The following is a 20,936-nucleotide window of genomic DNA, read 5'->3' on the forward strand; positions in this document are numbered from 1 at the left end:
TCAATCATTTTATATGCTGGTGGTAATTCAATATTTCCACAACAAACGGGTAGTTAACGCTTCAAAAATACACTCAGGGCAGTCATACAGTTTTCAGTCATGAGGATTATGAATGTGATTCCCAGGGTCAGGAGTTTTTCACACCAACGCAACTAACAGGTCAAGGTTATTAGGTCAGGCCCTGGCAAGCCCTGTTGCCAAGGAACACTTGCGTTGCGTCAGGGTTGAGCCAACCCTGCGTTCTAGTCCTCTGAAGAAGCCGATTGGCTCATGGCCCTGTCACTCACATCTCGCTGCGGGAGTAAGCCCGCCCCCAGGCTCGGAAGACCCGCGTCCTCCCCACGGCTCAGTGAGGAAGGCGGGGACGTGAGTGTGAGTGGCCTTGCAGCCGAGCGGCGGTCGGAGCGGGGCTCGGGGAGCACGCAGCTCCCGACCACCCGGCTCTCGTCAGCACTATGAGGTCGGTGAGCTACGTGCAGCGCGTGGCGCTGGACTTCAGCGGGAGCCTCTTCCCCAACGCCATCTGCCTCGGAGACGTCGATAACGATGCGGTAGGTGCGCGCGCACGGCCTGAGGCGCAGCTGGGAACCGCGCATGCGTGCGGGCGGGGCGGGCCGCTCTGGGACGGGGCGCATGCGCGTAGAGGCTGGCGTGCGGGCTGCCGACAGGCTTGATAGTTTGCATGGCCGCTGTCGTCACCATGGTGATTTACCCGGGCATAGGTCGTTGGGCTCCCCTCCTGATTCTTAGGCGCCTGGCAGACTCTGGTGGCCGATTTTCCAAGACGCCAGGGCTTCTGCGTCAGCGGACGCGTCCCTTTACTTTCAAAGCCTCGGGTTTCTTTCCAGCCTAAAATTGGACTGTCCTCCCTTGCCCCTCCTGCGTGCGCTGCTATGGGGTGGGCTGGGGTCCTCTGTCTCCTGGGTCTCCCTCAGCGCCTGGTCCCCAGTCGACCTGAGTGTCTCGCCAGTTTGAATTGTTGTGAAATCGCAGAAACAGACTCCGTCTGTCTGCTTTTTTTTTTTTTTTCCTTCAGCACCCGTTCCTTTCCTCACCTTTTGGAAATGAGGCGAGTAGAACCGGTGCGTGGTGCACACTGTTTTAAAGGCTCTGGCACATTTCTGAGGGTTCTGTATCTGCGATCCAGCCGGCGAGGAGACGGAGCAGGCAAAAAAGCAAGCCCTGATCTGTCATGCATGTGTATCGGCTTGTCTGTGCAGCCCTTATTCCTGCTGCTAAAGCACACCCTGGGAAGCAACAGATAATGATGACCCACAAACGTACGCTCCTGCCACCCACAGGGAAGGGAGACCCAGCTGGAGTGTGGGGCCCCTGCATCTGTCCTGGCAGTTGTGAGCAACTGAGGAGTAAGTTAACACATGGAAGGTCTTTCTACCTTCAAATAAACATATGTAAAAATGTAACAAATAAATACAAAGCCTGAGGTTAGATCCTCCAAAACTTCAGTGTCTTGGGCTGTTTTCCAAACATGCCCCGTTTGTGCTGGGTAAAGGAGAGGCGCCACGTTCAGGTAGGTGGGACTCAGTTGCAGTATTCCAGTGTCAGACTTCACTGGGATGGGTCATAGAGTCTGTAGCCCCCATTTCTCTAACATCTCCCTCCTCCAGCACACATGTGTATGCGTGTACACACACACACACACACCCCTAAAAGGAAATAAGAAAATCTGGGAAACTGGCTATATTGGTCCTGAAAGATTGCTTTTTCTTTTTTTCTCAATTACTGATGGTTTCTGAAGGTGTTTTAAAATTTATTCTTATTTGAAAGGCAGATCAACAGAGGGAGATAAAAAAAAAAGTCTTCCATCTGTTGGTTCAGTTCTGCAATGCCCACAACAACCAGGACTGGGCCAGTCCAGCGTCAGGAGCCCAGAACTCTGCCTGGGTCTCACAAAGGAGTACCAGGAACCAAGCACTGAGACACATCAAGTGCTGTTGACTCCCGGGGACTGAAACCTAGGTGCTCATGCATGGGATGCAAAGAGCTTGACCTCTGCACCACATGCCCCCCTACACCCCCCATTCCCACCCATTCCACCCGCCCACACACACTCACACCCCGGAACGAATTTTAATGAAAATTACCAAAGTGAAAACTGCAGTCTCGTGACTTCCGCCCAGGTAGAGAAAAGCTTTCAGTGCTCGGGCACGACCTCATCCTCACGCTAGCTTCTCTCTCTCCACCTCAAGCTGAACGAGCTGGTCGTGGGAGACACCAGTGGAAAGCTGTCAGTGTACAAGAAGGACGACAGCCGGCCGTGGCTCACCTGCTCCTGCCAGGGCATGGTGAGGACGCCCCACCCTGGGTCCTTGGGCCAAGTCAGGGAGGGCTCCCCGACGGGCGCTCACGGCCGTCACACTCGGGATGGTGACCTGTGGGCTGTGTCCTCGTCTGGGCCTCCCACTCGCGAGGGCTTGGGTGCTTTTCTGTTGTGGAGTCCTCCTTGGCACTTTGTGGGGGCAGTCATTGAGTAAGTCCAGGACTGTGGCAGTCTGGCTATATTAGATGTAGGGATCTTGCTTTGTGTTTAGCCCAGGTTGTGTTACCTAAGTTAGGTGCTCATCGTGCTTTCATACAGGAATCCAGTTAATTCGGACTCACTGTACAGGGTTAGCACTGTGGTGCAGCACGTAAAGCCACAGTTTGGGACACCTGCAGCCCGTATCACAGTGCTGGTTAGAGCCCTGGGCTACTCTGCTTCCTAGGCAGCATTTGTGCTAATGTGGCTGGAAAGAGAGCAGGTGCTGACCCAAGCACTGAAGTTCCTGCCACCCTGGCGGGAGACTTGGATGAACTTCTGGTCTTGTAACTTCAGCCTGGCCCCATTTGGAGTGTCAACCAATTGATGAAAGATCTCTCTCTGTCTCTCCTTGTCTCTGTCACTCTGACCTTCAAATAGATAAAATAATTAGTCTTCTTCTTAAAGAGGTATTTATTTATTTTATTGGAAAGTCAGATATACAGAGAGGAGGAAAGGCAGAGAGGAAGATCTTCTGTCTGATGATTCATTCCTCAAGTGACCGCAATGGCCAGAGCTGCGCCAATCTGAAGCCAGGAGCTTCTTCTGGGTCTCCCACCAGGGTACAGAGTCCCAAAGCTTTGGGTCATCCTGAACTGCTTTCCCAGGCCACAATTAGGGAGCGAGATGGGAAGCTGGGCCACCAGGAGTAGAACTGGCATCCATATGGGATCCTGGTGCGTGCAAGGTGAGGACTTTAGCCACTAGGCTGTTGCGCCAGGCTCAAATTAGTCTTTTTTTTTTTTTAAAGTTTAACTCATGACCCAAGATTTCAGTGAATGGTGAGCACACCAATAGGGAGTACAGGTCTCCCTCGGTGCCTGGTGACCCTGCTTTGTCCTCTCTTGCAGCTGACGAGCGTTGCAGTTGGAGATGTGTGCAACAAAGGCAAGGTGAGGAACCGGGAGACTCCGGGCCCCAGTAGACTTGCCTTGGATCCTGTTTCCTGGTGGAAACCCATTGAGAGTCAAAGGCTTTGCCACCAGCCGGCCGCCTGCCGTGATCTGAGTCCTACCTAGGCTTGTGCCCAAACTCTGCCCCCGTCCCTGACACCCCAACCCCACGCACCCACACTTCCGTCTGCCCCAGAACTTTGTGGTGGCGGTGAGCGCCGAAGGCTGGTTTCACCTCTTCGACTTGACCCCTGCCAAGGCCCTGGAGGCTCCTGGGCACCGTGAGGCACTCGCGGGAGAGGAACAGCAGCGTCCAGTCTTCAAGCAGCACATCCCCGCCAACACCAAGGTCATGCTGGTCAGCGACATCGGTGCGTGTGGCCATCCTCTGGGGCCAGTGCGGTAGAAGGAGTCTGTGGGTGCCAGAGAAGATTCCAGAACATGGGGGCAAGAGGGAGAGTCCATCCTTTAGATATCTGATAGAAATAGTTACTGAACACCCCTTATGGGCCCACTGTTATTCTAGGGATACTGGGATTGTGGTGGAGAATAAAACAGACACAGCCTTACTAAAAAGAGACAGAGAAGAAACATTAAATACATCTTGCAGGACAATCGAATACTATTATTTGACGTTAATAAACAGAGACATATAAGTCCCAGAAAAGGCCAAAAAGGGTCACAGAGCAGGGAGCAGTTGGAGTTGGATTTAGTCATCTGGGTTGAGCTTGCTGAGACAATGACACTGGGCAAAGAAAACCTGAAGGGGCGAGAGGGGGCGCCATAGCGATCCGGGGCTGGTCCTTGGAGGTGGTGGCTGACACCTGAGTGATGTGTGAGAAGTCCCAGGGCAGAAGCCAGGAGGCCTTTGGGTCAGGTGCAGGGGCGGGGGCAGGTAGTAGCCACAGAGTGAGAGGCAGTTGGGTGTGCAGTTGATGCTGGATCGACAGGGGCAGTGGGGCATGGCGCCTGGCAGTGGAGACACCTGCCTCCCACGTTGGAGTGCCTGAGTTTGAGTCCTAGCTCCAGCTCCTGACTCTCACTTCCTGCTAATGCCAATCCTGGGTGGCAGCAGCGGTGGGGACTCAGCGTGATGTGGCTTCCTGCTGTCCAGGTGGGTGACCTGGGCAGGGCTCCCGGCTTCTGCCTCAGCCCAGCATGGGCCAGTGGGTGGGAGTGCTCTCCATGCATCTCTCCCTCTCTGTCTCACTGCATCTCATATAAAATGGCAAAGGAGGAAGGGGGCTTGGAGGGTAAAATAGACTGTTCATAGGACTCCAGCTGGTGAACTGAGACGTGGCCGCCAACCCCTCCTGTGCCACCCCCACACACAGACGGAGACGGGCGCTGCGAGCTGGTGGTGGGTTACACGGACCGCGTGGTACGCGCTTTCCGCTGGGAGGAGCCAAGTGAGGGTGGCGAACATCTGTCGGGGCAGCTGGTATCTCTCAAGAAATGGATGCTGGAGGGTCAGGTGAGAGATTGCACTTGGGTACCAGCGAGGCCGGGAGCAGGGATGATGGTCTCCCATAGGAGACTTTGGTCAGGGACCAGGACCAGGGTGGGGACAAGGCAAAGTTGCCGGTGTTGAGACAAATCAAAGAGGAGATGGTTGTCAGTCAGGGTCTCAGTGGGGAGTTTGGGGGGAAAGGGGACTGCTGGTAGCAGGTTTGGAGACTGAAGGCTGGGCCAGACATGAGCAGTGTGAAGATGGGTTGGTGTGGTCCCAACCATAGCACACAGAGCGGGGGCCAGAGGGTCTGGGCGGAGAGGAGACCCCAGCCATGCTCTGTAACTCCAAGTCCCTCCTGCTGCCACCCTCGAAGCTGCCTCTGCAGGGCGCCAACTTCTCTCTCCCTGTCCCCCCTTCTCTGGTGCAGGTGGACAGTCTCTCGGTGACCCTGGGGCCGCTGGGGGTCCCGGAGCTGATGGTTTCTCAACCTGGCTGTGCTTATGCCATCCTGCTATGCACCTGGAACCAGGACGCTGAGTCCCCTCCTGCCTCCGAGGGAGCCACGGAGAGCAGCAGGTAAGGGGGTGCAGGCCTGCGGGTGGTACTGGGGTGTGTGGAAGCAAGAGCTGCTCCCAATGGCATGTGCAGGGAGCTGGGCCTGCAGGGAGCACAGCTTCTTCATCTGGGTCCCCACTGAAGGTCCTTTGCTCCATGAAGGAAGATGGTTTTGCTACTTCAACCTGTGGCATCTGAAAGAGGTCCCAGCTCCAAGCCTACAGTCCTGACCCTTACCCCTTGGCTGTCGGGTCAGAAGGGGTCAGAACTAGGCCCCCAAGCAGATTCAGTTCCTGGAAGTCATCAATCCGTCCGGGGGGCTCCCAGCTCTAGAACTGGGCTCACCTGCGCATCCTCTTGGCCCAGGGAGACACCAGCTGCCCGGGACGTGGTGCTGCACCAGACATCTGGGCGAATCCACAACAAGAACGTCTCCACTCACTTAATCGGCAACATCAAACAAGGTGAAGGTGGGGTGGGGCGAGTGAGGGAGCCGAGGTGCAGCTTCACTGGTCGTGGGGGAGGGTGTGTAGGGAAGGGGTGCCGAGATCCAGGGTCTTGTGCTCGTTTGTTGCCCCATGGTCCCCTGGGAACGGCCATCGTCTTGTTCTCCCTTTCACGTTCTCTTCCCACACTCATTCTATCCCCCACCCCACAGGCCACAACCCAGAGAGCCGTGGCTCCGGGCTCTTTGCTCTGTGTACTCTGGATGGTGAGCAGTGCTGGCTGGGGGAGGCGCTGCCTCTGAGGGCTGTGTGCAGGAGCCTGGCCCACCCACCACCCCGGCTTGCCCCTCCCCTGCAGGGACGCTAAAGCTGATGGAGGAGGCGGACAAGCTGCTGTGGTCGGTGCAGGTGGATCACCAGCTGTTCGCCCTGGAGAAGCTGGACGTCACGGTGAGTGACACCCTGGTAGGGGACACAGCATGTATGCCACTTCGTGGAGAGATGGCCCAGATCAGACCGTCCTCCCATCCCAACCTCATCTGCATTTCCTTTTCTTTCTTTTTTCCTTTTTAAGATTTACTTACCTTTATTAGAAAGTCAGATTTACAGAAAGGAGACAAAGAAAGATATTTCCATCTGTTGGTTCATTCCCTAAGTGGCCACAACAGCCAGAGCTAAGCTGATCTGAAGCCAGGAGCCAGGAGATTCTTCTGGGTCTCCCGCATGGGTGCAGGGTCCCATGGCTTTGGGCCGTCCTCAACTGCTTTCCCACTTGACATTGCCAAAGGACATGCTTCATGGTTCAGAGATCTGAAGCAGCCAGGAACTTCATCCAGGTTTCCCACATGGGTGGCAGGAACCCTACTGCCACCCATCTACTGCTACTTTCCTCGGCCATTAGCATGGAGCTGGATTGGAAGTAGAACAGCCAGAACCCAAATTGGTGCCCATGTGGGATACTGGTACCACAGGCAGAGACAGCCTACTGTGCCACCACGCTGGCCCCTGGAGCCCTGATTCCTCAACTTAGCTGAATGATCTCTGGCAAGAGGTTTTGGTTTGTTTGTAAGACTTGTTTATGTGAAAGCTGGAGCCAGAGAGAAAAGACACAGATTGCAAATCTGCTGTTTGATGCTCCAGGTGGCCGCCATGGCCAAGGCTAGGCCAGGCCAAAATCAGCAACATGCAGCTCCACCCAGGTCTCCCTCATGGAAGCAAGAGCCTGAGTACTCTGCTCTGCCAGGTGCTTGAACCCGGCGGCTGGATCAGAAACGGGGCTGCCCGTGAACCGGCCCTACCCACTGTGCCACAACACCAGCCAAAGGGACCGACTTCCTTCCTCCTTCCTTCCTTTTTATTTATTGTTATTGGAAAGGCAGATCTTCAGAGAGGAAGGACAGACATCTGCTGGTTCACTCTCCAAGTGGCCGCAACAGCCAGAGCTAATCAGATCCAAAACCAGGAGCCAGGAGCTTCCTCTGGGTCTCTCACTCTGGTGCAGGGTCCCAAGGCTTTGGGCTGTCCTCTGCTGCTTTCCCAGGCCACAAGCAGGGAGCTGGATGGGAAGTGGGGGATACGAGCTGGTTACTGTACCAGGCCCGGCACCTTGTTTCTGAAAGTTTCACTTAGGGTTGTTGTATACTTTCTGAAGAGTGTACACTTTCTGGTCCTTGGAGAAGGCTGGCTGTTGGCCCCCGAGTCCAGTTCACAGGCCCCGGTGAGCTTTGGGAGTGCTACCTCCCTGTCCGATGCGCTTGTCTCTGCTTTCAGGGCAATGGCCATGAGGAGGTGGTGGCATGCGCCTGGGACGGACAGACATACATCATTGATCACAACCGCACTGTGGTCCGCTTCCAGGTGGATGAGAACATCCGTGCTTTCTGTGCAGGTGGGAGCGGGCCCCCGAGTCACCCCTCTGCCAACCAGGCTTCCCCTAGATAAGGGAGTCTGTTCCCTCGTTTTCCCCGTTCTCCTGACTGTATATACCCAAATGGCCTCTGTAGCTCCTCCTAGTGGTGGCAGGTGGATACTACATGGGCATCTTGCCGGTGAGGTTGAGGGGGTTGTTTTGTTATCTAAAGTTTTATTCATTTACTTAAAAGGCAAAATTCCAGAGATGAGTGAGACAGTCTTCCATCTACAGATTCACCCCCCAAATGGCCAATAGCCAAGGCTGGGCCAGGCTGAAGTCAGGAGACCAGAACTCCCTTTGAGCCTTCCACATGGGCGGCAGGAGCCCAAGTACTTGAGCCATCTTCCACTGCTTCCCCAGGGACATGAGCAGAGAGCTGGATCAGAAGTGACCAACTGGGACTCAAACCTGCACTTGTGTAGGATGGTAGCATCGAAAGCAGTGGCTTTACGTGCTGTGCCACATCTTGGCAGTTTGACAAGTCAGACTAGGTTTTGGCACAGCAGGTTAAGCTGCTGTTTGGAATGCCGGCATTCCATATCACAGTGTCAGTGATTGGAATCCTAGATATTCCACTTTTGATCCACCTCCCTGCCAATGCTTCCGGAAAGGACCAAGTCCTCGGGCTCCTGCTACCCGTGTGAGAGACCCAGATGGAATTCCAGAGGCTTCTGTCTTCAACTTGGCTGTCATAGGTATTTAGGTGTAAACCAGCCAACAGAAAATTCTTTCTTTCCAACTTGCTGTACCGTTAGAGCAGATGATGATAGCATTTAAAAATAAAATGTTGGTAGTTAAAAATATTTAAAATACTGACATTTAAAATATGATTGGTATTTTAAAAAACAAAAAGAGGACAGTGAAATCTCCATCTTTGAGTGTTTATAAAGAATGACATGAACTCTTGCCATTCAACTGGGATGTGAGAAAACGAAGATGTATCAAATTCTTTTCCATCTGATCCTGCCAGACCACTGTAAAGGGCAGTGCCCTGGAACTTTCCTTTTGTGCTCGCTGGGGACCCGGGAGAGCAGGAATAAGGCCTGGGGTGTGGTCAGTAATGAAAACGCAGGCCACAGCTGGACAGCGCTCAGAGGAAGTGCTCCTGTGACCTGAAGGGTTAAAGTCTACGTGGACTTGGCAGTGTCACTCGGATGGGAAGATGTGGATCGGATTGGGAAGTCTCCCGAGTCCCCAGCAGACACTGCAGCTTTTCTTTGCCTTCCCCGGGAGGGCCATGTTCTCTGTGCCCCGTGTTCAGGGGCAGCTGAAATGTGTGGCCCTTGGTCTCACTGCCCATCCCTCCCAGGCCTGTATGCTTGCAAAGAGGGCCGCAACAGCCCCTGCCTGGTGTACGTGACCTTCAACCAGAAGATCTATGTGTACTGGGAGGTACAGCTGGAGCGGATGGAATCCACCAACCTGCTGAAGCTGCTGGAGGCAGAGCCAGAGTTCCGTGACTTGCTGCAGGAGCTGGGCACCGGTGAGTCCAGGGGGAGTTGCCAGCAGCCTGGGCAGCCAGTGGCTTCAGAACCTCTCAACAGCCCCATTGTGGCCCTCAGATCCCAACGACCTTCCTGCGACGCGTGCCCTACTGCACCAGACCCTCTACCACCCCGACCAGTCACTGCCGCCTGAGCCCTCCAGCCTCCAGGACCCCACCTAGGGCGCCTTCCTTCTTCGCTGCTGAAGGCTCCATCTTGCACAGCACAGCTGCAGGTCGATCGTCACCATCAGTAATGACCTCCGGCTGGCTGCTTTGCACCGGGGAAGTGCAGGCCGTTTCGCAGTCTGGTCTTGTGCTCCTGGCACCCCAACCCCATTTTGCCTCCATCTGTGGAAGTGGCCACATCTGCGCTTTCTGGTCCCGCTGCATCCCTCTTGTCATGGTCTCCAAGATGCAGGTTTGTGTTCCAGACCACAATCAGAAGTTTGTCTTGGGCCATTCATAGTTTTTCTGTTCTTGATTCTCAGTGCCCTTAATTGTGTTTTGTTTTCCCCTTTCAAATTGTAGAGTGCAAACCTTTGGAGGCTTATGGCCAGCATTTTTGAATTGATGAAATAAAATTGAAAAGGTCAGAGCATGTATTTGCAGTGTAGATGAGTGTTCTTTATAAGCTCTGTGTGATGTGTATGGTGAGGGTTCTTCAAAGGCTTCATGGAGAAGGGAATTAAGTTTAGAGAGCAGGCGTTTGGCACGGGGCTGCAGGTGTTGCCTGAGATAACTACATCCTGTGGGGAAGTCCTGCTGTGCAGCTAAAGCCAGCTTCCTGCTGATGCACACCTGCGGGAAGCAGGCCCTGGCTCAGGTGCTTGGTTCTCTTCACCCGCCTGGGACATCTGGAGGGAGTTCCTGGCTCGTAGGCCTGGTCCAGCCCACAGCTAATGTAGACATTTGGAAGTAATCTAATGGGTGGAAGATTTCTCTGTGTCTCTTCTCTCTCTCCATCTCTCTCAGGCTTTGAAATGAAATGAAAATTTAACAACAAAAGTTTGTTTTGGTGCAAAAGAGCAAATCCCTGCACACGTTTTTCATACTCTACCTTTTCTGTAAACTTTTTGAAGATCCCTCCTTATGCACGGATTTTAAAATGTTTGCACGAGGCTGGCATGGTAGCCTAGCAGCTTAAGTCCTCGTCTTGCATGTGCCGGGATCCCATGTGAGTGCCAGTTCTAATCCTGGCAGCCCTGCTTCCAAACCAGCTCCCTGCTTGTGGTCTGGAAAAGCAGTCGAGGACGGCCCAAAGCCCTGGAACCCTGCACCAGTGCGGGAGACCCGGAAGAAACTCCTGGCTTTGGATTGGCTCAGGAAGTGGCCACTTGGAAAGTAAATCATTGGATGGAAGATTTTCCTTTTTGTCTCTCCTCTCTGTGTATCTGACTTTCCAATAAAAATAAATAAATCTTTTAAAAAATATTTGCACCAAAATAAACTTAGCTTTTTATTTCCGTTCTCCACACACTTTGTGAAGCTCCCGCTGTGAGCAGCAGAGCTCAGTGATGTCAGGTGGATGTGGGCCACCCCAGGGAAGAGCCCCCTGGGCATTTCTGCGAGGGAACCAGAGCAGAGAGGGGAGGACAGCCACAGGACAACAGCAGCTTAGAGAAAGCAGAGTTTATTGAAAGGGGAGGCAGCTGGGCTGAGGGCTCGCCCTGGGGCCTTGGGGTGCAGTTACCGAAGCAGCAGGGAGCAGACAGAGAAAGGAACTGCATAGCTCAGGAAGGCAGAGGTGGTGGGGCAAGGCAGGGAGGGAGGGAGACTCCTTGAGCCTGGAAAAGGTCAAATCTAGGCTGCAGGTTGTCCTTGCCGGCCCAGGGCCCCAGCTCCCTGGGGGCTCTAGAGCTTTCTCTATCCCTGACCCATCTGCAAGACTCAGACCGGCCTGACATGCCCGGGCCTTGGCTTGGTAAGGCTTGGATTCTTCACAGTGAAATCAGAAGAGCCTTTGTCTTTTTGCTTTGGTCACGAGTCCAAGAGGGAGATGAAAGACCACTGATTCTAAAACAAGACAGCTTCAACTCCAGGAGGTCAGGGATAAGGGGTAGAAGAAGGCTCGTGAGGGCAGTAGTTCTAGAAGTAAGAAAATACTACGGCAGGTGTTGGTACAGTGGGTAAAGCTGCCACTTCTGGAAGCTCACATCTGTATCCATCAGAGTGCCAGCTCTGAGTTATAGCTGGTGATTTAATAATTCAAATCCAGCTCTCTACCAACGCTTAGGGGGGCAGCAGATGATGCTGTAAGTACTTGGGTCCCTGCTACCCACGTGAGAGACTCAGGTGAAGTTTCTGGCTTCCTTCTGGCCTGACAGCAACTGTTGTTACAGGTGTTTGGGAAGTGAAGCCAGCAAATGAAAGATTCTCCCTTTCTTATTTGCTCCACTTCCAAATACATAAGTAAGCCTTAGAGAAACAGACAATCCATTTGACTGGTTCACTCCCCAAATGGCTGCAATAGCCAGGGCTGGGCCGGCCCAAAATCAGCAGCCTGAAGCTCCATCCAGGTCTCCCATGTGGGTGGCTGGAGCTCAAGCATTTGGCCCGTCGTCTGCTGCTTTTCCAGGTACATTAGCAGGGAGCTGGATGGGAAGTGGAGCAGCCCGGGACTTGAACTGGCACTGTTGCATGCAGCAGCAGCTTAACCTGCACACTGGTCCCATAAGTTTTTAAAAACAAGTGCTTGGTAGGTTAAGTCTGAAGACCGACAGCCCCACCATCTTGTCCCATCTCTCTGGGCTCTTCTGCAAACACTGCCAAAGGTCGGCAGTCCAGTGGGTGCAAAAGGCAAGTGGGGCGTGAGACATGTAGGCTAGGGCTTTGCACGGGGGGATTCAGCCATCACTGACCCAGACAAGATGTTGAATGAATGCCGTCTGCTTGTGAGTTGCACATTCCTGTCCTAAGTCACCGCCATCAGCATGGATTCCTAGTTTGAATGCCCTCCCCCATCACCTGCAAGCAAATGGGCATGGAATCAGGCGCCTGCAGGGCCAGGGAACCAAGGTTGGTCTGGCATGGCAGTGTGATGGTGGGAGATGAGGAGCCCCGCAAGGTGAGCAGGCAGATGTGGGGGTCAGGGTCATTCAGGAGCTCTGGGGTGAGGGCAGAGGTCAGGACAGCAGTCAGCTGCAGGCTCTGGGCTCGATCCCTCCGATACTCCACAGCCAACGCCCAGAGCCCCATTTTGTGCTCGACTCTGCAGCCTCCACCTGCTGTTGCGCTTCTGGGAAAGGAGAGACTGAGTGATCAGGGAAGCCAGAAGCCCACAGGCAAGTCAAGCTCCCCGGGGAGACAGCAGTTGCTGGCAGCAGAGAGGCCTGTGGCAAACTAAGCGACGTGGGTCAGTCGGGGAGAAGGGTCAGGTCAGTGAGAAGAGGGACACACGGTCCCCAGCTGTGTGGCTGTCCCTGCAGCTGGTGCCCCGGCGACAGTGGTTACTGCCCAGGCTCTTGATCCAAAGGCAGGAAGGGGAGCTCTGAGGACGCAGCCTTCAGCCTCAGCACCCCCTGTTCCAGGTCGATGCAGCACTGGAGGAAAGGGAGGGGAGGGTCATGTGAGGTCCCCCTCCCCTGGGCCCTTCCCTGCAGCTGCACCTGCGCCAGGCTATCTGCTCTTTCTTCTATTCCGTTTACCCAGGCCCCTATCAGAGAAAGGCCCAGTTCTCCGGGTTTTTCACTTGTGGGTAATTAAGAGCTCACAGGTGATGCAACACCTTCTAGAAGTCTTTTTCATCAGCACCTGATGCGTGCTTCCGTGCCTGTGCCCCTACCACTTTGCCCAGCTCTCTGGGGCACCTTACCTTGAGGGAAAGCAGCGTCTGCAGTCCCAGGCAGAGGTCAGGGCCCTCAGCATCTACAGGAACCATTGGGGGACAAAAGACAAGTGCTGTGCTCACTGCTGCTCTCCGCGGGGCACCCACCTACCCCTTCTCTGTCCACCAGGTCTGAGACCACTGGGGATGCATCGTGGAGGACCCCTGGTGCTGGCCCCACCCCGAGGAGGACATCAGGAGAGGAGCCAGGCTGGGAGGAGGGAGGACTCACCCACCACCTGGGCCGTGCACGCCACAGTCTCCTGCCCCAGCTGCAGCTCCAGCTGCTCCACCTGGCTCGGGGGCTCAGGGGACAGGTCCCCACCGGGGCCTTTGAGGACGCTCCTCCCTAGCCTGCAGTTGGGAAGCAAGGTGTTAAGGTTCCCACTCCACCCCCATTATGTCCCTTTCCGCTGTACGCTGTCCTGTCCTCAACCCCTGGCCCCTCCTGGGATCTAAATTCTTATCTTGCTCAGTCAGAGCCTCCAGCCACTCTTTCGGAATAAATTTCAGTTTTATGGGAACATAATTCATATACATAAAATCTACAGTGATTCTTAGTATAGCCAGACGGTGCAGCCCTCAGCACCATCTAACGCGAGGACAGTCACATCACCCCAGGAAAAAACCCCATGTCCCAGCCACAGCTCTGGGCCCCACTCACCCCAGGCGGCTGAGGCACGCGGAGGAGACCTGATTGTGTGGGGCACCTGTGTCCACGGCCACTCTAAGCAGCTGGTCCTGGCACTGGGGAAGGGAATTGGGGGAGGGTTCAGTGAGCCCACAGGATGGGTCCTTTCTCAGCCCTTTTAAGATCCCCTATTAGGGATGGTTTTTAAAACGATTGGCCATTTTTAATTTTTAGAAAGGACAGAGAAAAAAGAATCTTTCATCTACTGGTTTATTTCTTCAAGGGCGAACAGCAGCCAGGGCTGGGCCAGGCTGGAGCCAAGCACCAGGAACCCCTTCCAGGTGTCCCACACAGACGGCAGGGACCGAGTGTCTGAACCAGCATCTGCCTTCCAGGTGCATCAGCAGGAAAGTGGGTCAGAAGCAGGACTGTATTCAGGCACTTGGACATGGGGTGTGCGTGTCCCACACAGCAGTTCGACCTGCAGTATTATGATGTCTGAAATGAGTCTTTAAAAGATTGTGGCTTCCTTTTGTAGAATCAAATGATTTCTAATGATTTAAAAAAACATTGTGGCTTAGCACATAAAGCCACAGCCTATGGCACGTGCATCCTCTGTGGATACCATATTAAATCTCAGCTGTGGGCCCAGCATGATAGCCTAGCAGCCAAAGTCCTCGCCTTGAACACGCCCCGGATTCCCATATGGACACTGGTTCTACTCCTGGCAGCCACGTTTCCCATCCAGCTCCCTGCTTGTGGCCTGGGAAAGCAGTCGAGGATGGCCCAAAGCCTTGGGACCCTGCACCCGCGTGGGAGACCTGGCAGATTTTCCAGGCTCCTGGCTTCAGATCGGCTCAGCTCCAGCTGTTTCAGCCACTTGGGGAGTGAATCCTTGGACGGGAAGACCTCTGTCTCTCCTCCTCTCTGTATATCTGACTTTGGAATAAAAATAAATACTTATTTAAAATAAAGAAACAAAGCCTGGCTGCTCCACTTCTAATTCAGCTCCCTGTGAATGGCCTGGGAAAAGCAGTGGAAGATGACCCAGGTATTTGGGTCATCTTGCCATCCCTGTGGGAGACCTGGATGAGGCTCCTGGCTCCTCGGTTTGTCTTGGTCCAGCTCCGGCCACTGTGGCCTTCTGGGGGAAAAAAAGTGGAAGATGAGGATTTCTCTCTTGTGCGCATGTTCTGTAACTTTTAAAAAAGACTTATTTATTTATTTTAATGATTTTTTTTAATTGGAAAAGCAAATTTACACAGAGGAAGAATGTTGGTTCACTCTCCAAGAGGCTCTAACAGCCAGAGCTGAGCCAGTGCAAAAGCAGGAAGCCAGGAGCCTCTTCCTGGTCTCCCATGGCTTTGGGCCATCCTTGACTGCTTTCCCAGGCCACAAGCAAAGAGCTGGATGGGAAGTGCAGTGGAGTAGCTGGAACTCGAACCAGCGCCCATATGGCTATTAGGCTACTGCATAAGGCACCAAATAAATGACTTAAAAAAAAAAAAGCAGAACTATACTTAATGAATCCCTAAGTTTGGGAAAGATCCAGCCCAAAATGGAGACATGTTTAGAGGCGTCCTTGGGAGACTGAGAGTGTCCTGACTGGAGAACAGCAGGTCGGAGGCAGAGGAGGGAGGAGACGCTGGGATCCCTCGACAGGACATTCAGAGGCTCACCACTGGAAACAGAGGAAGCCAAGTTCACTTCTTGGATGCACGTGCACAGGCTATCTTCCCATCTCAAGCATGTACTGAGCATTTGTACCCATCTATGCAAGAAACGCTACTGGAAGCTCCATCCGTGAACATAACCGTTCCCTGGGCTGGCGCAAAGGCTCAACAGGGGAATTCTCTGCCACCAATGGCCGCAGCTCATATGGGCACTGGTTCGTGTCCCAGCTGCTCCACTTCCCATCCAGTTCCCTGCCTGTGGCCTGGGAAAGCAGCAGAGGATGAAAGCCCTATACCCATGTGGAAGACCCAGAAGAAGCTCCTGGCTCCTGGCCTTGGATCAGCTCAGCTCTAGCCATTGCAGCCATTTGGGGAGTAAACCAGTGGATGGAAGATCTTTCTCTTTTGTGTAAATCTGCCTTTCTAATGAAAAATAAATCTTGAAAAAAAAAATACTGTTTCCTAGATGTCTACAGGAAGTACCATGTGAGCTGAATGTTCTTGGGGGCTGGGTGGGACAGAGACTACTTCCGGCTGGGGATGCCAGGTTTCCAGGAGGAGGGGACAGCTGAGCTGGCCTTCAGTGCACAGAGTGGCTGGAGAGTGAAAGGAGAGCTCTCCAGGCATTTGATGGGAACAGTTCAGGAGAGACTGGGCAACGACACAGCTGCAGAGCTAACAGGACCATCCATCACCTGGGAACACATACAGTTTTTGCAGGAGAGGTACCATCTGTCCTTGCACATGGAATATCTTCCCATTCAAATATTATGCTTTTATGAAAAAGATATATAGTTTTTTTTATTGGAAAGACAAATTTAGAGAGAGAGAGAGCAATCTTGTATATCTGCTGGTTCACTCCTCAAATGGCCACAACAGCCAGAGCTGAGCCAGCCTAAAGCCAGGAGCCAGGAGCTTCTTCGGAGTCTCCTGCATGGGTGCAGGGGTGCAAGGACTTGGGCCGTCCTCTGCTGCTTTGCCAGGCCATAAGCAGGGAGCTGGATCAGAAGCAGAGTAGCTGAGACATGAAGTGGCTCTCACATGGGATGCCACGGAGGCTTAGACTATTATTATTATTCATGGTGTTGGCCCCTAAATATTATACTTTGATAAAGAGGGTGGAACAGTGGTGTTGCCGAAGGGAAACTAGAGGATCTAGGGTAGGTGCTAGGTGCAGTGGTTAACGTGCCACCTGCGATACCCACATTCCACACTTGGTTACTGTGCTACTGTCCTGGCTCCTCTGTTCCAACTGAGCTCCCCGCTAATGTGCACCCTGGGAAAGAAGCAGGTGATGGCTTGGTCCCTACCAAGTACTTGGCTCCTGCCATCCACATGGCAGGACGTAGACCTAGATTCAGTTTCTGGATTCCTAACTTCAGCCTGGGTCAACCATGGCTGCTGTGAGCACTTAGGGAGTACACCAGCAGGTGGAAGGTCCCTATGTTTCTCTCTCTCTCCTCTTTCTCTGCCTTTCAAATAAATAATAAACACAAGAAGGAATATGCCATGTTTAGGCCCAGGCAGCCGGGAAAGATGACTCTTTCTTCCTCTCTCCCTCCCTCCCTTCCTGGCCACAGGAGAGCAAGTGAGGTGAGCCAGTAGCAGGTGGAGGAGAGCAGTTCATGAGAGTGGGTGCCTGCAGGGGCCTCCTACCTTGCAACTGACGAGCAGGGCGGGGAGCAGCGTCCCACTCCTGCTGCCGGGGCTCTCCTGGCCCTGAGTGGGAACCTGCGCCAGGGGAGACTTGCACTGGAGCCAACTCTGGTTTCCTTCCACCAGGCGTCTCTGGATCACGCTGTGTGGCTGCTGGCTCCGTCACAAAACAACACAGAGACAGGTCTACACCCAGGAACCCAGGCCTCTCTGTCCCACCCCCACATTAGACACCCCAGGTCCATCCTAGACCCGAGCCTCAGGGAGGAAACGACATGAACTCACCCAACAATAGCCAGAGCGGAGCAAGCAGCAAAGCAGGCTGTTTTTCTGGAGCCTCAATAGACTACTTGGCCATGGAAAGAGAGGCAGAGGAGTAGGCTCCCTGCTGACGGTTCAGCTTATTCTGAGGGGACATTGTATCTGAAAACTACAACACTTTCTTTCCCAAGGGACATCCCTCGACCTCATCCTTCACCGCCTGCAGATCCCCAGGCTTGATGGTGTGATGGAAAGAAGCAGTAAAGTCTTGAAACCCCTAAGACACTGGGAGTCCCTTAGACCTGTCCACCACCCGCAAACACCCCTGCCCTGTCTGCTCACTTGCTAACTTTACCAGCTTTGCCTACTGTCTTTGGAGGACCCTCTCTTCTCTCTCCCAGCCTCCCTGGCACTCCCCTGGCACTCCCCTGGTGACTCTGGGAGCCCCTCCCCCTCCCAACAGCCACAGGAACCTGCCTCCGCTGCTGCCTCACAGAGCCACCACCAGCTGGAAGCTTCCAGACTGAGGTCAAATCTCAGGGCTGAATCAGAGATTCATTTTAAGAAGATTCCTGGAGACTTGTGTGCACATTAAAGCAGAAGAAGCAGCCAAGTACAAAAATAAAACTAACCATGGGCCTCCCTGTTGCAAATGCACTGGGGCAGACACAAGGTGCAGCTGCATCTTCCCACACTGGAGTGCACGGGTTCAAGTACTAGCTCCACTCCCCTTCCCTCCCGCCTCCCCACCTGAGCTTCCGGCTAATTCACACCCTGCAGGGTGTAATACAGGACAGGGTAGTTGAGTCCCCACCACCCATGTGGGAGGTCCAGATTGAGTTCCTGTCTCCCGGTTTTGACCTGACTCAGCCCTGGCAGTTGGAGGCATTTCAGAAGTCAACTAGCTGGTGGGAGACCCACCTCTCTTCTCCCTCTCCCCACTCCCTCTGCCTTTCAAATAATTTTAGACACAATACTGAAATGCATCAGGGATTGTACGATAGAGCCCAGACTTTGGAAGATGATGGCCAACGCAGAGAGCCCAGCCACTGCCTGTCTTCAGCCTCATCCCTCCCTACCCCGTGACTCTGCTTGTCTGTCCCAGCAACACTGCTTATCCGGCCTGGACCAGGCTGCTTCACTTCCATGCCTCCCCTTCTGGTCTATCTCAGCCACACCCATGAATGCCTACCTCAACACACATTACGTGGGAGAGATATTTTATTACCGGGCGTCCTGTACCTGACGCAGGGTGGCCTCCTCTGGAATAACACCTCCATCCTCATGCGCCTCCTCCCCCCACCAGTACAACAGGCGGGGGAGTGTCCATGCTTCTTATTGTGGTTATTTTTGGATTTCACTCCCACCAGCCATTAGCCCAGGAAGGTCTGTCACTTCTCTGTATGCCAGGACTACCTCAGCGTGCAGCAGACACCTGCCCAGGAAGGAGGTAGCTCCCCTTGGGCTCCACACACCACCCTCCACCTGCCCTCTGCTTTATGTCCTTGGTTTTGAGAGGCCCCTGAGATTACTGCCCCAGCATGAGACCCTCCCCCGACTCTGCCGCTGTCCCAGTTCCTGCCACTTGTCCCACAAAACATTCAAGCTTTCAGCCTCTCCCATTGTTGTGCAGACTGTTCCAGCCCTATTGCACAAGAGGGAGGCCATGGGGGCCTCCCAGTTTGTCTCAAAGTCACAGGAGGTGGCCACTAGAGATGGGATTAGGAGGTGCCAAGACAGTGCCACGATGAAAAGTCTAGAACTTTCTCACCGGAGACTTAAGGCATCCTCCTGGGGATGTTGGGAGAGTGCCTCTCCCAAGCTGCCCAGATACAAATTGGTCCGGGAGCCTTGAGCCTGCTTCCCTGTTCCATCAGCAGGGATGCTCTGCTAAGCCTGGTACATTCACAGGGAGGAAGAAGTCTCCCTTCTCCCCTAGCTGTTTTCTGAAACCTCAGGGCATTGCTTCTCCTCTTCAGAAGCTGCTGGCCTGGAGCTGGGGGAGCACCTGGACCCCATAATGGCTTCCTGGAGGCAAAATCCATCTGCAGGAATAGGGCTGGGTCAGGAAAGGCAGCTGCTGGTGCGCCCTGGGCCATGGGACAAGCTTCCTGCCTGCTTCCCTGCAAGCTCTGGTGGGTGCCCCCACTTGGGGACCCAGAGATGAGAGCAGGGGTACAAAGGGCTCCCAAGCCTTTCTCCTCAGGTCTTCCTCTCTTCTAGGAGTCCAAGCCAGATGTGGGCCCACCGCCTGGGGGGGGGGGAAGGGGGCCCCTACAATGCTGATTCCACCCCACAGCTGCAGGAGTAGGTACAGCATTTTCACAATATTTTCTACAAGCCAGCTTAGCTCATGCAGCTCACCACCACCCCTCAAGGCAGGGACGGTTGGTTTTATCCCCATTTCGCAGACAGAGAACTGAGGCACAGGTTCTAAAGTCACATGCCCAGGTTGGTAAGTGGACAGAGCCAGGAGCTGACACCAGCGCTTACAGTCCTTCCCCACAGCATGGCTGCTGCCCATCCACAAGATAAGCCCTGGGCTCCCAGGGTGAATAGCAGGGAGCGGTTGAGCACCAGGATGGGGTCCCTCCCAGCCACCAAGCCCTGGGGAACGGTCCCAAAGAGGAGGAACCCCAAAATGGCCAGAGGGAAGCCCCAAAAATTGACAGGATGCTCATCCTCTACCCGCCCCGCCTCAGCCTGGCAGGGCCCCAGCCCAGAGCAGGTGCAGGGAGGTGGGGAGGAGGGTTAGGTGGGGTGCTCACCAAGTCCTTGGAGGTACCGAGTCTCTTGAGGCTGTCGAGGGGCAGCAGGTCAGCCGAGTCCTTGTGCAGGAACTGGGCGGCCTGTTTGAGCCGCCGCTGCTGGCTCAGGGGGGCCCGGTCCCGCGGCGGCTCTGCCTCCGGTCCCCTTCTCCTGGTGTCGCCCTCATCTCTTCTTGCTTCCTGCTGGGTGCTCATGGCCCCCTCGAGGCGGAGGGGAAGGCACCTCTGTCCGCCGGGGGTCTCCCTTCTGGAAACCCTGCCTGTTGACAGGAGGGTCTCCGCCGGAGGAAAGGAAGGGAGAAACGGGCAGGAGCAGCGCGCGTCACAGCCCAGTTCTCAGAGATTGCAGCAGAGGGAGTGAGGCGCCGGCTGGAAAAACCCGGCTCTGGAAGAGGGAGGGAGGGAGGCAGGGAAGGGGAGTTCCCTCAGCCGAGTCGCCTCGGCTGGGGTCCTGGCCCCAGCGCCCGGGAAAGGGGCGTGCAGTCGGCTGGCTGCGTGGCGAACCGTCGGGGTGCCCCTGCCGGCTGATTTGGAGAGGCTGCGCGCGCGCGCCGCTGGGCGGCGGGACGCCGGCCTGCGTGCCAGTGTGCGTGGGGCTTGCGGGCGTTCGAGTCCACGGGGTGCCGACCTGACTCTTCTCTGTCGTCCTCTCAGCCGCCGCTGGTTTTCTCTCTGCAGGCCAGGAACTGGATTCTGAGCCGCAAAGAGGTACAACGTGAAAAATCCTCTCCTCCTGGGAACTTCAGCTTTCTGGGTTTCTCACTTTGCGCGGTCCTAGAGGTCAGTCTTAAGCTCACGGACTGGGGGTTCTGTCTTCCAGGGATGGCAAGAACAGCTCTG

General features: G+C 54.5%; 2 protein-coding genes across 2 annotated transcripts; one reads left to right on the forward strand and one right to left on the reverse strand.

Moving 5' to 3' along the window:
- The first annotated feature begins 357 nt into the window (after positions 1-357).
- On the forward strand, positions 358-9,886 carry ITFG2 (integrin alpha FG-GAP repeat containing 2). The gene is made up of 12 exons (XM_040978740.1): positions 358-551; positions 2,211-2,306; positions 3,391-3,432; positions 3,629-3,803; positions 4,767-4,906; positions 5,313-5,461; positions 5,807-5,904; positions 6,099-6,152; positions 6,245-6,336; positions 7,657-7,774; positions 9,108-9,281; positions 9,361-9,886. The coding sequence occupies exons 1-12, from the start codon at positions 456-458 to the stop codon at positions 9,462-9,464; spliced, it is 1,338 nt and encodes a 445-aa protein (XP_040834674.1). The 5' UTR covers positions 358-455; the 3' UTR covers positions 9,465-9,886.
- Positions 9,887-12,730: 2,844 nt separating this feature from the next.
- Positions 12,731-20,291, reverse strand: NRIP2 (nuclear receptor interacting protein 2). The gene is made up of 6 exons (XM_040978993.1): positions 20,097-20,291; positions 17,068-17,220; positions 13,772-13,854; positions 13,340-13,461; positions 13,096-13,148; positions 12,731-12,823 (listed from the first exon to the last, which is right to left on the reverse strand). Exons 1-6 carry the CDS (start codon positions 20,289-20,291, stop codon positions 12,731-12,733), a joined length of 699 nt encoding a protein of 232 aa, XP_040834927.1.
- Between the last annotated feature and the right edge of the window lie 645 nt (positions 20,292-20,936).

Source organism: Ochotona curzoniae, unplaced genomic scaffold (genome assembly GCF_017591425.1).
Source record: "Ochotona curzoniae isolate NIBS_2020 unplaced genomic scaffold, NIBS_Ocur_1.0 contig_2927, whole genome shotgun sequence".
NCBI classification, from domain to species: domain Eukaryota; kingdom Metazoa; phylum Chordata; class Mammalia; order Lagomorpha; family Ochotonidae; genus Ochotona; species Ochotona curzoniae.